At 38.0% G+C, this 15,502-nt stretch overlaps 1 protein-coding gene across 3 annotated transcripts in view; it reads left to right on the top strand.

The window, feature by feature from the left end:
• The window catches only part of LOC137284451 (PDZ and LIM domain protein 7-like), a 48,155-nt gene that overhangs the window by 12,258 nt on the left and 20,395 nt on the right, over positions 1-15,502 (top strand). For all 3 annotated transcript variants that reach the window (XM_067816260.1, XM_067816261.1, XM_067816258.1), the window contains exon 3: positions 13,646-13,742. In XM_067816260.1, the coding sequence (XP_067672361.1) occupies positions 13,646-13,742 (97 nt within the window). The remainder of the gene's footprint in view (positions 1-13,645; positions 13,743-15,502) is intronic.

Here is a 15,502-nt window from a genome sequence, read left to right as displayed (position 1 = left end):
ACGGAGACAGCATCAAGTGTAGTGTTACTATTTACTTTGAAATTTTCCATGGATTACAAGGTTGAGTTGCCTTGTGTTAGAGTCTGCTTGTCATTAACACACCTGGATTCAATTTCACACTGGGTTACCTGTGGAGTTCACACATTGTGTCAAATCATATTTAGTCTGTGGTCTATGACACAGACTAACACTTAGTCTCTGAATACATATTGTTTTGATAGTAGCAAACAAACCCACCTAACTTGAAAAGAAGTCCCAGGGATCCCAGAGAAATCTAGACTTGCTTCACTTAGGGCTTTTGCTTTGCAGAGAGGGCTAGGCAGTAAAGAAATGATGTGGTTCAGGGAGTGTAGGACAGACTAGTTATGAGACATAAAGGGTAGATTGGGTAGCCTAGTGATTAAAGTGTTACCACACTGAACACCTGTGTTTCAGTCCAAGTGTGGTTACAAAATTGTGAAATGCTTTTTGCCATGAATTTGAGCTGTTCAAATAGTCTTTGTGCTTCAAATCTTCATGACATGTCTTTGTGCTTCAAATCTTCATGACATGTTTAAAGGACTCATCAGTTATTATGTAAGACAGTTAAAAATGCTCTACAGATTCCTGTTTTCAATTGAAAATAGTATAGTACACCTGAACCCTTTTTTTAGTGTAGGATGTTGTAAAATGTTTGTGAATGAAAATGTCAACATTCAGTTCCATCAAGATACAAGCTTGAGTTATGAAAAATTAGGCTTTGTATTAGAAATAAAAACTTTGTGGCCCTCAATGGAATGTTTGTATAGCTATTGAATTAATGACATAGGTAGATGCATGCTTGAATATCTCCCAACAGACTGACACGACTCCCAAGAGAGGCAAAGTAATCTATGACTTGAGCGAGGAATGCAAATCAAATGGACTGAGCTACTCTTACTGTCACTGTGGAGGATTTAGTCTTTTGATGGATGTCCTGAAATCCTGGATGGTGAATTAAGAATTAGTGCTAGTTTTCTGTTGTTATTGTGAAAGAGGGCTGGCTGTTGATGGTTTTATGTTTTACCTTATTTATACCCATAAAACCTCTCGTGTTACAATGCATAGTTTTATATGTGGCATTGTTGATTTCAACTCTTGTACATGAAAATATGCCATTTTTGTTATCTCCTGACAGGCAGTATCAGAAGCTTGGATGTGGTTAATTTAGGGACTGAAAATAACTCATAATTGGAATAGAAATTCAAGGTTTTAGTATGTTTGTTAAAGTGTTTTATTTGAATTAACATTATGGGTTGAGTCTGTTGACTTGGATCATGGGACTATTAAGTATTTGATTGTGTGGAGTGTCTGTATGGACATATCTACTAGTCTGTGTGTTATTACACACAAGTTTTATGTCAGTGAGTGCTAGATTGGCATGCTATTATATTAGGGTTACGTTCAATATTGCCTTTTCAGTCATTCTCATAAGTCACTTGTAGAGGAGCGCTGGACTCATATGGCTCATTAAATGTACACTCTGAACAAGGATTTTCAGTTTTTATTTCCAGTTTGTTGAACATGTATGGAAAACAAATATGTCTGCTTTTGTAGCTCAGTTTTTCGTGTTTAATGCTACACCAGAAAATACTCCAGCTGTGTGACGACAATGTGTACATAGTTGAGTGTAGTCTGTCAAATAGTCCCTGAAATATATATACCCAGTAAAGCCCATGCAAGACTAGAATGTTTGGTAAGTCTAGATGACAGGTACTACAGTGTAAAGCAAAGAAAGTTTCCATGATACTTTACATTAGATTTTATAAATGTTGTATAGGAACCATATTTCTGTAAAATATCTTCATTTCAGAGACTAGATATTTGTCAAAGTTAAGCATAGATAAGACAATTCTGTGATTGCTCCATAAGAGGACACAGTGGCACACCATCAACACAGTCGATAATCTTGACTTTGCAGACAGTTATGTCACTTGCATCATATCAGGATATCAATCATCGGTTTTGTCCAGTCCAGATTTTATTATTTACTAACTCCTATAGCTGAAATATTGTGTGTGGTTATGAACAAACACATAATATTCCGATCACACTCTGTTATCACCCAATGGTCATTTGACTGATCAAATGCAGTTTTAGTGGAAAACATCAGGTACAATTTCGTTAGGTCAACTCGTTCCCAGTTCTGGCCAGGCAGCTTGTTGATGGGAGCACATCTGCACATCTGCTCAACAGTAGCAGATCACACAATGGTAGTGTCTCACAGGAACCTCATACCAAACTCAGCTGGCACAGAGTCAAGAGCCAGTATATTTTCAGACAGGCCAAATGCTGCACACTGTGAGGGTGTCATATTGCAAGGTATTAGACCTTGCTGTTTCTGATTAGTGGTTTGAGTGACTCTGGTTTTTACACTGCTTTGACCAGTAGTCCAGGTATAACATAGCCTGTCAGCTTGATGTGAAAGGAAATCCTGAAGTGATGCAGGAGGTAGATGTTTTCCTCTTAACTGAAACCTTTAAGCTTGGGTATGGTGCTGAAGACATGGGATCACAATCAGGGCATATGGGATTCAAATCCATGATGATTGGTTCCAGGCATGCCCAAGGGATGCTACTCTGCAGATTTAATAGCAGAGTCTTTGATGACAGGGCCACCACCTGATGATTGATGTTATGAGCATAGTCCACATCATCATCTCCAAGCCTGTCCATTGGTCCCATGTGATTGTCTCTGCATGCTGGGTTCCACAGTTGACTACGTATTGGGAACATATTACCAGCAGTGAAAGTGATTGTCAAGTGTCATTTGCTGATTGTATGTATATATGAATGTTCAAGCTGTTGAAATATTTACACCAAAAGTTATACATTTGTATCCATTATTGTTACTTTTGTAGAAGACTTAACTGTCAAAAATCTTACATCAACAGTCCTACCTTAATAAATTTATTTTTTCAGTTACCTTCAGTCATAATATGACAATGTTTCCTTAATGACAAAAAACAAGAGACTGTTTTTGTTAATTAAAGGAAACATGTCTGCTAAGTCTGCAAGTAAACTCTGCAGCCAGATGAGTTGGTACAGTTTTTTACTTGACAAGTGGATAAAGTAAATATTCCACAGCCATGTGCCATCTGTATTCTCATCATGTTCAGTTTCACAAACAAATTAATTAGCTTCAACTGACCTCTTTGACCCACCGGTTGTATTAGTTCACCTGTAGTGTCACCTGTCCTAGAGAGTTGTCATCTCACCTGTCTGGCCTGTGAGCTCATTTAGAGGATTCACCAATCACCATGTGGAATTTCTCTGTGTGTTGATGATGGTTGAGGTAGTTATATCTTGTTTCATCTCCTCGTTAAGGAGGTGCCATATATTTCATTCAAATCATCCCTTTTACACACACTTAGTGGCTTACTGGTACATGTGCAAAATAGCAAGTACACACTGAGCTTCCAAATCATCATCATCATCAGCAGCAGCAGCAGCAGCAGCAGCTCGGCACCATCTGTAGTGATGTTACACATGATCTGTAAGCACAGTGGTAAATGCGTTATCATTGCCTGGGTTTGAATTCCCATCCAAATAGTAAGTGTGGAACCCATTTTTTTATGTCGTCCTTGACCTGAAACTTCAGTTATACACTCATTCAGAAAAATTTGTATTTTTAACTAAAGGCAGGGTGAGGTAGGTGATAGGGTAGTTAAAATGTTCCTTGTCAGGCTGAAAGTATGTTTCAAATCTAAACATAAGTACAAGGTGTAAAGTGCCCTGTTCGTGTCCTCTGAGATGATACTACTTGAAAATATAAGGAAATGGTCTAAAACCACATGCACTGTATTTGTGACGATTTCACTGACGACCTTGGTGGAAGGTAAATGACGAAAAAAAAAAAAATCAGATTTGGAGAAGTTAACAAATTAGCTGCTGTGTTTGATGTGCCAACTAAAAGTAACAAAAACGTCAGGGGAACTTCTGACATGAGCCATTCTTAGGCCTGTCTTATTTGTGCAACCTTTACACTGTTTACAGGATTTGCCAATGACCCTCAGTGCAACACCCTGCCTTTAGTTAAACAAAAAGACAAGTTCAGTATGTGGGCAAAAAGCCTTTTCCTCATGAGAACAAGGTACAAGGTGGCTTGTTCGCTTGCTTGTTCACTCATTCCTTCACTCTTTCTGTCATGCCCCATGAATGACCTATTCTGATATGAAATAGGAAGACATTTTTATTTATGTCCAGGACTCATTTGAGGAGTGATTTCAATTGTCTTCACTTTCAGATTACAGTTCAGATTTTCTTTCATTATTTCTTTCCAGATACAACCCAAATAACTCTTTGATGGATATAGATGCATAGAATATATAATATTAATGAGTAATTAAGGTAACATAACTTGATGGATAGCAATTTCATGTTTATTGTGGCTGAATAACAGCTTGATATAACAGTGTAAGAATCTACTTAAGAATTTCACTAAAAACAGTAAACTTAATTCATTATTGTCATGTTGAGTTTGACATTACTGTCATGTTATCTGTCGTGTGTCGCTCTGCCCAGGAACAGGGCATATCATGTCCCTTGTCCTGTGGCCAAGGCCTCTGACACATCAATTCGGCTGTTTGACTAAGGTCAAGCTAACTATACAGTGACTACTCGTGAGAAATCACAACTGGTGACTAGTCAGCTCCGTTAATCCTTGCACAGACAAGCCATGTCAAATCGTGGGTGCAGTGTCACCCTCATCCTCCGAGACAAATGAATGCAGTGATGTCATTGGACACGTCCTGTTGGATCCCCCCTCCCTGTGTGTGTGAGATAATCATGAGGTAACCCATGGCTTGTGACACATCTTTGCCTTCAGGAGCGGAGAGTTCTGTTCACGACTAATCAGTGAATCATCCCTAGTCTGGCTGCACACCGTTGAATGGCCTTATTTGGATTTAATTCCATTTCTCAATATTTGAGATGTTTATAATTATGTCATTCAGACGTGTAGTTCGTAGTTTTATTTGTGAGTTTGTTTTTAGAATTTGAATCTCATGGTAGTAGAAACAATTCATGATTTAAATCTCTAATGAGTTAAGCACATTTTAAAGTCTTAATAATGCATAATTGTTTGGGCCATATTAAACACCTGTGTTATTGCAGGGGAGGTATGGTAGCCTTGTGGTTAAAGCGTTAGCTTGTCACAGTTCAATTGTCCACATGGGTACTATGTTTGAAGCCCATTTCTGGGCAGCATAAAACCTTGCTCACACACTCACTCACTCACTCACTCACTATTATAGCCAGAAACATGCTTGGAGTTAATGATCGGGAACATATTACATCAGCAGTAGAGTGCATGATTTAGCTTATAGTTGGTGCACATTTAATTGTTATATTTCAAATCTCAACATGTGTTCATGGAGTCCATTCTTTATGTCCTCTGAGATGATAATACTTAAAATATAAGGAAATGGTGTAAAACCACATGCACTGTATTTGTGACTATTACACGCATTGCACCTTGGTGGAAAGTATTTTCAAAACTTGAATATTATACATACTTAGTGCTCTGCTGCTTGCGAAAAGCAACTAAATACATTGTGGAGGATGACTTTGAGTCAGTTGAGTGTGCATCATCATCATCATCATCATCATCATCATCATCTCTGAATGCTTGATGCTGGTCTGTTGTTTGCCTATTCCACTACCACTGACTTGTCTACAGGCCTATTTAGTAAGGTGTAATGAACCTGCTATCCCATGCTTACTCCTTCCATCCACTGTGTGATACAGTGCTGTGGTGTTATACATTGGACAGTACCTGGTGATTGTGTTGCCAGGAAGCCAGCCCATGTTGCTGCACCGGCCCAGTCATTCAGACCTCCCTGTACGGGAAATACTTGCCTGTGTATGTGAAGTGATCAGGCCAACACACGCACAAACACTCTGCTCGCGGAATTCCTGCTTGTGCCTGTTCTTACCGCTAAAAAATGACATAATTTTGACCATGATATCGACCTGCTGTACGTTATAATTGCCCCATGATAATGTTGGTAATTCATGGAACTTCGCACTGACATTTTGATGATTATTTGTGATTGGTATTAAATAATTACCCAGGCCAATTACTTGTCATTGAGTCAACCTTACAATTGGATAAAGTAGTGAACTTGCACATACTTTTTTAAAAATCGTTTGATTTGTTTTACACCTTTCCAAAAATCTTTATACAATTTATTTTTTTGAATAGTTAAGACAACTTATACAGATTAAGAAGAGATAATTTGATCTTGCCTTAATTTGATACAATCATGTGAGATGAAAAATGAATCAGATTTTGTTATAGTATAAAGAAAAGTGAAATCACCTTCTTCATCAATTGTCTGTGTATGCAAGTATGTGAACTCCAGTTGCCCTGCAGCCCTGTTCAATGTCAGGTGTTTTGCGTTTTGTATTATTGATCATCTGTTGCCTGTCTCATCACAGAGTCTCTACATGTGTGTTTATGTAGGTATCGATGACTCAGTGGTAGGGTGGACACACTGCCCTGATTTGTGACTTTAATAAGTGATAACACTGAGAAGCTGACCAGTGTTCACTGAGGAAGAGTATATAGACACAAGGTTGGGTGAGGGGCTGTAGGCAGGCAGAAGGATTGCCTTCATTTTGTTTCATGAGGTTCAAAGGCTTCCTTAAGAGGCAGAAAGTTTGTTCTCTTTGTGTTCATCATGATGGAGTTGTACCAAGGCAGCTTTCACATTCTGGTCTGTGGTCATCGTTATTTGACTAAAAACAAGAAGTTTGAACGATGACAGAATTTAATACTTTCATCTTCGTTTACACTGTAGATACATTTAAAAGGCATTTTCATGCAAGTCTTATCACTCACTCAACTGCAGAGCATATCACCTTGCTGACTGTTTTGATGTATTCTCAGCAGGATTGTAGATGTTGCTAATAGAAACCGATTCACTTACCACAGATGTGGGCAAGGCCATGTGCAGAAGAGTCCATTTCAGTACAGGTGTGCCACTGTGGAATTCAGTAGCTACCAGTTCAGCATATTATGGGGGCCCCTTCAAGACACTGAAGCATATTTGCCAACATCTATTACCATGGTAACTGCACATAGATTATTGGCTCCAGCAGTATAAATTCTGTGTAGTTCGGTGTTTGACATGTGTTGGATATGTATCCAGGGATTCTACAACTTGTACAAGGTGTCAAACATGATGTGTGTTTTTAAGTAGTATCAGGGATTTACCTTGAGCACTGTATTTGAGGCTCCCTAGAACTCATACACCTAATTTTCAAAATGCTTGTCCATTACACTTAAATATTATTCTTGATACTATTTTGTATACAGTATACTTATTTTCAATATGAACTAATCATAACTGCATCATGAATTTTATTAGTTGTGTATTTATGAACTATGCTATACCAGCAGTAAATCCTAGTAAACTATTTCAGCAGTGTGAGATACTTTGTTCTCAACCTCCATGCAATATCTGTTGTCAGGCCTCTTGTGTCACACATCAACACTCTGATACTGCATTTACAGGACAGTCAGGTGTCTGATGTCACCATGGTGTACAGGCTGGCCATGTGTATCAAACAGTTGGTTTTGTATCCTGATGGGCCGCTGTACCAGCTTCACTTGCTCTGATTCACCAGTACAATGTCTACATTGTATCACATGTATTTCCAACCACCCCTACAACCCCGCTGTCCAACTCTGACCCTCCACTGAGAGCATGTCAGGGCCTTTCACCCAGGCTCTCTCAGGGAACTGTGGACAGTCCCACATAATACTGGATTCAGGTAGAGCAAACTTGCATAGGCCTCTTAACCTTTGTAGACTTGTGGAAATAGTTTCTTGTTGAATCAAAAGTTCAGCCGCCTCAGCAGTCTGTAAAATGGAATGTGTATGGTCCTAGATAACAAGACTGCCCTAAACACAAGGAAACAATGCCAGTGAAGTGATAAACTGGCTCTCACTTTCATTAGGATGTCATTAATTATCTTGGCCTAATACCTGTTGTTGATAGTGTTCAGAACTTGTGTGTGGGTGTGCCTTGGCTCCATGTTCAGGTACTAGGGAGTTATTAATTGTACTGTTGAAGCCATGCAGGTGATATATTAGTATTGAGGTTGAAAGGGAAATTTTCAAATTTGTGTCAGATGTAATCCTAAATCAATCATTTTCAGATTAAAAGTTGGGTATTTTTAACACACAAAGTGTCCTTTGTTGCAGTTAAATTTTTTAAGATTTCCTAGGTATTAACCATCTGTTTTTGTCATTACTAGTTTCATTATAAAGTAAATAATTGATTGATTTTATCATGTCATAAGCTTTTGTTGGAGCCTTGAGGTTTTTTCTATCATTGTTCACAAATTGGTAAAGTGTACGACAAATTAAATTTAGATTAGCATCACTCAGGAAAAATAAAGCACAGGCTATAGGCTAGCAAGAAAAATCATTTGACCACAGCTGTAAGATGATATATTTTTCCTCACTTTAGAAGCTAACCATCAAGAACAGAACCCACACCCCCAGACCTACCCCAACCCCCACCCCACCTTAACTTAAATATATGCATGTTTTAACCCATCTTCATGTCATTGCTGTATTTTATCTGGAATGGTGTCTTTAGGTACGCTAGGGGTTAGGACTCCAATCAGAGTCTAGAGAACTCTTCTGTCCCCTCCCTTCCCTTCAACTGTTGTAGGATGTACGAACCAGGTGTCAAGAAACACCTGTAGATGCAGTGAGGATATCAGGAATGTGTTAACGAGCTCCCACCAGTGTAGGGGCAGGCAGTGTACCGGGTGCTATGGTGACCCTGATGAAGATGTCCTCATAGTAGCAACTGGTTCAGCATCTCCTCAAACTTGGTCAGTCACGTTCTGTCACCTAGGTGTGAACACTGGCTCCTTCATTGAGCCCTCAGTTCATTCATGTAGAGTAGAAAAGGTGTTCTTTGACGACTGTCATCACTCTTTCATTTAGACACATATACGTGACAGGTCATGCTTTCACTGATCCACTCTAATAGATATTTAGTACTTTTGGAGTGTCTTTTGATAATTTGTTGTGCTTAAATCATGATTAAACCTATGCCCAAAAGGGAGAAAATTATGCCTTTATGATAACATGTTTTTCATAGATGTGAACCAGATATGTTACAAACATATCAGATTTAATGTCCTTGAGTATTTTTTTATGCTTTAAACAAACATGGTAGGTGTTTTCGGTCCTCATCTTCCCTAGAGTAAATGTACTTACACCATGTTATCACATTGGAGAGTAAGGCTGACCATAGGGTTCTTTCACAGGCAGCAGTGAGATTAGGGGACCCTTCATAGAACCCTATAAAATGGTGCAAATTGAAGTTGGATAGGATTTGCTTCTTAAGGGAAAACAGCAGCAAAAGCTCTCATGAAAACTGTGTCACTTCTTTGCCCCCCAAGTTTCTGTATTTCAGTACAGGTAGTTGTAGTAAGTGGTATGTGATATATACAATGTTGTTGCTTATATACTGTGTGCGCGAAATTGTTTGCAAACTTTGCCTGCCTGCCAGCTGGGCTAGCTTTGCTTGAAAGTCACCAGCCCACCAAATAAGTAACTTGCCTCAAATTTGAATGTTGACATGTATTTCATCATTAAGCTGCTACATGATGAACATTTTAATCAGGCCATATTGTGACATGATTTAAGTCCAATATATCTTAACAAGTCAGAGAGAGTGCTATAAGAAATAGCCCAATGAAATTACACTGGCCAGTTGGGCCAGTGACTGAAGATTTGGGCCATTGACTGGATATTTACTGGCCCAACTGATTTTTTTCTAGCCATAGGCTACTGGGTCATCAGCTATTTTGCACACTGCATATATTTATGGGAGTTCTTATTGTTACATCATCATATATGTGAATTTCCTAGGGTTTTCCTGTATGCGTTTTGAAGGTTTTTTCTTGGAGTTTTCCTCAGTATTGTGGTTGGGTAAAATTCCTGTTTGTGCCCTGATGGTCTGGGTCCAAGTCAAATGCAGTATTGTTATAGGGAGTGTGGTAACAGGCAACCTCTGCACCTCCTGTTTTCGTTCTGACTTGACATTTGCTGACAAGCCCTTCACAGTATTGATGTGAGATACCCTGCAGACCTTATCATGTACTTGCCACGGAAACAGACCCACATCACACACAAATGTCACCGTCCATCACAGGAACCATGTCAAAAGTTAACATATGTATAAAAATATAAACACCAAGATTATTTTTAGGAATTTAGTCAAAGTGTAAGATAAAACAATGTTTTGAATGATGATATCTTTGAGTAAAATATTTTTATAATGTCCCAGTAAGCAAGGAACATATTATAATTAATGGGTTTTGAGAAAACCTTCAACCATGTTGGAAGGGTAACTGTAGCCATTTTGACATCTCCCATGTTGTTGACATATCTGAGATTTACTCCCCATCACGTTGTTCGTGTTTACACCAGCAGCTATTCCTGGAATGGACAGCTTCAGCATTCAGTTTGAACATCGCCCTATCTTGCATAGCCTATGTTCACAATGTAATGTGCTCCTTCAATAGCAGTTTGTTACTATGAAATTCAGGATATTTTGGAAATGAATGAAACAAATATTTTTGATCAGCATTAGATATGATAAGAAACGCAGGTAGAGATTAAGATTAGAATGAATGATAATAATGATCTGAGTATACAGTCACTTTAGTTGTCATCATCATGTGTTAGTGGGGGCAGTGGGGTAGCCTAGTGGTTAAAGTATTCGCTCATCATGCTAAAGGCCCAGGTTCTATTCTCCACATGGGTTCAATGTGTGAAGCCCATTTGTGGTGTCTCCTGATGTGATATTCTTTGAAATATGTCTAAAGCGGTTTAAAACCCATATCACTTGTGTGTTAGAGATTAAGTTCAGGACTGGATGTATGTTAAAGTCCTATCTCCCATTCAAATAGAATCTGAATGATGATTAACAAGTACTTTCACCACTTTAGAGTACCCAGTTAACAAACAAATAGTCCATGATAGTAAAAAGGTTCATAAACAGCTAGACTGTAGTCCTCTGTACATGGTGTATATCCTGTTTATTCCACGTCTTATCAGCCATATATCATGTGTAGGTGTAGGTAAAATGAAACGGAGAATAACCCTCATTATGCTCCAACCAGTGCCTGACATTCTGTCCACAGCAATTCAGAGCCACTCACTGGAAACTTGCACAAAGTAATGGGTTTTCATGCTCAGTCACATGCGTACGCGGATTTGGTGTAAAAGAACCCTTGTACCTTATGATTATTTGTTACAGTGAGTGTGCATGGGATCTAGCGGGGCAGATAGTCAATGCCATAACTGTCTGTCTGGTAATCCAAACTCCTCTAACTTGATCACTGGGATTTTGTGATAAGGGCTGACAAAATTTGCCAGTGTCTGATGGATTACTCTCTATGCTAATCATGTGCTTTAAAGGAGAAATGGGAAAGATCAAAGATTGGAGATTGAAGACGATAAGAGGGTTTTAATAAAGGTTTACAGAGCAATCTGTATTGAATTTTGCCTTGGATACAGTAAAATGCTCACACTACTGGAGAGAACTGCCAGATTTGTCCTCATACTACTGTAAGAAGACAAATCTTAGTGACTGATTTTGCTAAGACACACCAACTGAAATACTCATGATACTTTTACAAGTCATATATGATTTAAATACTTATCAGAATTTTGAAGAGGTTTAAATTATTTAATTTAGAATTAAAGAAAAGAAAAGTGAACCAGTTAACGGGTGAGTATGATTGTGTAGTAAAACTGTAACGCATGATGGATAATATAGCGATTATAACCATAGGGTCATATACATAGTGTACAATGTGTAACCAAATGGACTTACGTAGAAATGTATAACATGTATAAGTACTATATGTTGTGTACAACTTGTGGGCATGGTGTATTAACCCTTTGCTGTCAACAAGTGGTTAATTGTTTGTTTCAACTATTTAATTTTGATTTTTATTCACAGTTCTTATATGGTAACCAGTTACAGCCATGTCCTTTGCCACAAACTGCATGAGATGAGAGTGAAGAAGTTTAATTGAGTAGTCAGCATGGTTTTGGTTAGACGTTTTTGTTTTTTGAAAAAATTCTTAATTCCATTATTGAAATTTTGTTTTCTGTTTAGTGGAATTTTTTTCATTTTTTGCATTCTGTGATATATTCCTTATGTTTAAATATGCATTATTATGATATAGTTGGTGTAATATATGAGCAATACAGCTTACTTGTAATAGAGAAAGAGTAACCTTGGTTAATGGTCAAGAATTTTGCTTGTGTACGCAAGACTTGGATTTGAGTTCTTGAAAAAATGCACTGTATGAAGCTATTTCTTGATAAGCCTGTACAGCATTGCTGAAATTCTGCTTACCTTATCCAGCCTGAGTTAGTTACTTCATGAGTTACACAATAAAGCCACTGTGTTTCATGACTTGACAGACTGCTGTGCAGGACTATTCATAGATAACAAACTAACACTTTCTTTGTTTACTGAGACAATATGTCACAGATTAAGTATCTCCATATAGAGTACCACACACTTCCCTTATCCACGATGAATAGGCGTATTGAATATTGCTGGCAAAACCAACATTCTGTGAAGTGGTCTAAATATATATCCTTGCCAAACCAGTTAGTTTAGGAACAATGTTTACACAAACTTTTGAAATTCTGATGCATATGGAATTTGAATAATTGGTGGGAAACTTTTTTCATATACAGTGGTTACTTTGTGAACTTTGTGAACTTTGTGAATGAGGATGTGCATGCTTTTGATGGAAAATTTATGTACACTGGAATATTTATAGCTTAAGTTAAGCATGAACTATGTTTGCTTGAAATTCAATGTAGAACTAGATATATCAGTAGCTTGTAGTTACGTCATTTTTCATTCCTTTGAGCTTTGAGTGTTATTTGTTCATAAAACTAAGTATCCTGAATACTCTGTTATACCCCCTGTTGGGTTGTCATTGTCGATTTTCAGCATTCATGAAATTACGTGTTCAAAAATGTCATTTTGTTGACAGTGTGAATGTGTCATTAATTCCCAAATTTTTGGTGAACTCCATGTGCAAATCCAGACTGAGGTTGACCCAGTATCAGTGTCCTTTTTCATTTGTCATGCAAGAGTTATCTCCCTTCTTCAGTTGTCTACTCTGTTTGATCGGATTGACTTCAAAGGAATCTGCCCTCTCAAGCTTCATGTGCCTTGTCATGTTATGATAGTCTGAATGTGTATGTGTTCATAAGTGTTATTAGGAAATGGCTTTGTCGGATAATCCTATGTTTCATCTTGCTTTAAGAAACTAGTTGCATATCAACTGTACAAATTTTAGAAACTTTGTGCCTGTTTGGTTATTTCTATGTTATCAATAATTGTGTAAGTATGAGTAAATATGTTGACATTTTATTGATTATGTCAATGATATTCAAATGTTAATTTCCCAAATTGTGTTGTCATTTGTGAAATACTACTGAGGTTATGAAGTCAAGATGAAGCATGTGGTTTACTGGAATCAGATGATGATATGGCATCCATAATTGCCACTTTTGAACAAATAAAACCCTCTAGTTTTAAAGTTTGTTTCGTCTTCAGAGGTGGCTCAACTATCCAGCCTGCATATGACAAATTTCCTGTCAACCAGTTTGCGGGAGGATCAAGCCCAGGACAGGGCAGTTTCCAGTCCTCACAGGTGAGATAGTCACTTTGAATAGGGCAGACATCCTAGACAGAGTATATACCCACTGATACAGTATTCATTCCTTATACAACATACACACTTTAATTCATTGAACACCTTGATAGAACACATACACCTTGGTTCTGTGGACTCACCTTGATAGAACATCTACACCTCGATTCAGTGCACACACCTTGATAGAACACATATATCCTGATCCACAGCATGCACCTTGATAGAACATCTACACCTCAACTCGGTGCACACACCTTGATAGAACACATACACCTTGATTCAGTGCACACACTGAAAAGATTTTGAGTCACACTTTGCTAAAGCATACCCTCTCTGATTTGGCATGATCCTGTATGTGGTTTTTGCTGATAGTTGCAGCAGTGTTTAGGCACCATTTATTACACCAAGCACACTTTCCATACACTGATCTAGGCAGCTGCATCCAGATCATTTATGCTGCTACATCGGTAGTTGTTGCACAGCTGTGTAACAAGTTTCTAAACGTATGAAAATAATTAACAATCAGAAAGTGTGAAAATGACGCCTCGATGTAAGTGACAGAGAGTCAGGTGAGGATGTACCTGCATTAAATGTTCACTTTTCAAGATACTTGGCAAAATAGAAACACCTACTTTGCTGTACAAGAGATACTAGTTATTACTTTTTGGCGAAAACAGCATCACTTGTCAAGTGAGGAACTGACTCCCTGCATAGTGAATCCAGAACGGTACAAGAAGTCTGTGCACCATGATCAAGGTCAACACAAATGAATATTGTTTCAGTATGTTATAGAGTGAAAGCTGAGGAGATATATTCATTTTCTTATACCCCGGCATATAATGTTGGAGTATATTGTCGACGTCTCGTCTGTCCGTCTGTCCATCCGTCCATCCATAATCATTTTGTTTCCAGAGCATAACTCAGAAACTATTCAATATTTTTAGACCAAACGTGATAGATATAATAATCTCAACCTACAGTTCTGCCTTTTGCTATTTACGGGGTTTTGGCATTTTTATTTATTTTTTTTTTTTTCCATGCAACATTTTGGTGTTAGTCTAATGGTGGGGTGTGTTTCGTTTCCGGAGAAGAACTCAAAAGCCGTTCAATATTTTTCTGCAAAACTTGGTAGATATATCAATCAGAACCTGAAGTGGTGCCTTTTGCTATTTACAGTATTTTGTGGTTTATTATTTTTTCTGTTTCCATGAAGTGTTTCGGACATAGTCTGAAAAGTGAGAGGCGTTTTTCGTTTCCGGAGCAGAACTCAAAAACTTCTTAATATCTGTCAGTAAAACCCCAAAGTGGTGCCTTTTGCTATGTACAGGTGTCTGTGATTTATTATTTTCTCGGTTTCCGTGGAATGGAGGGATGGGCTTCGTTTCCGGAGCACAACTCGAAAACCATTTCAAATCTTTCAACAAATCTTGGCAGATATATGAGACAGATTTTGAAATGGTGGCTTTTGCTGATTACAGATATGTGGCATTTATATTTTCATGAATTCCATGGAAACAATTCAAACTTAGTTTTAAAAAACATCAAGTAACTGTCAGATGATTTGTCCTTTCAAACATGTGGGGGCCGGGAGGATATGTCATCTTCTGATGGCTTTTGTCTAACACTGTGTTGGTATTGTAGATATCACCACATATTGTCAGTACATCTGTGAGGGTATAGTGGATATCACTACACATCGTTAGTACGTCTGCGAGGGTATAGTGGATATCAGTCACCAAATATTGTCAGTACATCTG

The sequence above is a fragment of the Haliotis asinina genome, chromosome 5, assembly GCF_037392515.1.
Source record: "Haliotis asinina isolate JCU_RB_2024 chromosome 5, JCU_Hal_asi_v2, whole genome shotgun sequence".
NCBI lineage: Eukaryota > Metazoa > Mollusca > Gastropoda > Lepetellida > Haliotidae > Haliotis > Haliotis asinina.
This window is presented reverse-complemented; position numbering and strand designations above follow the sequence as displayed.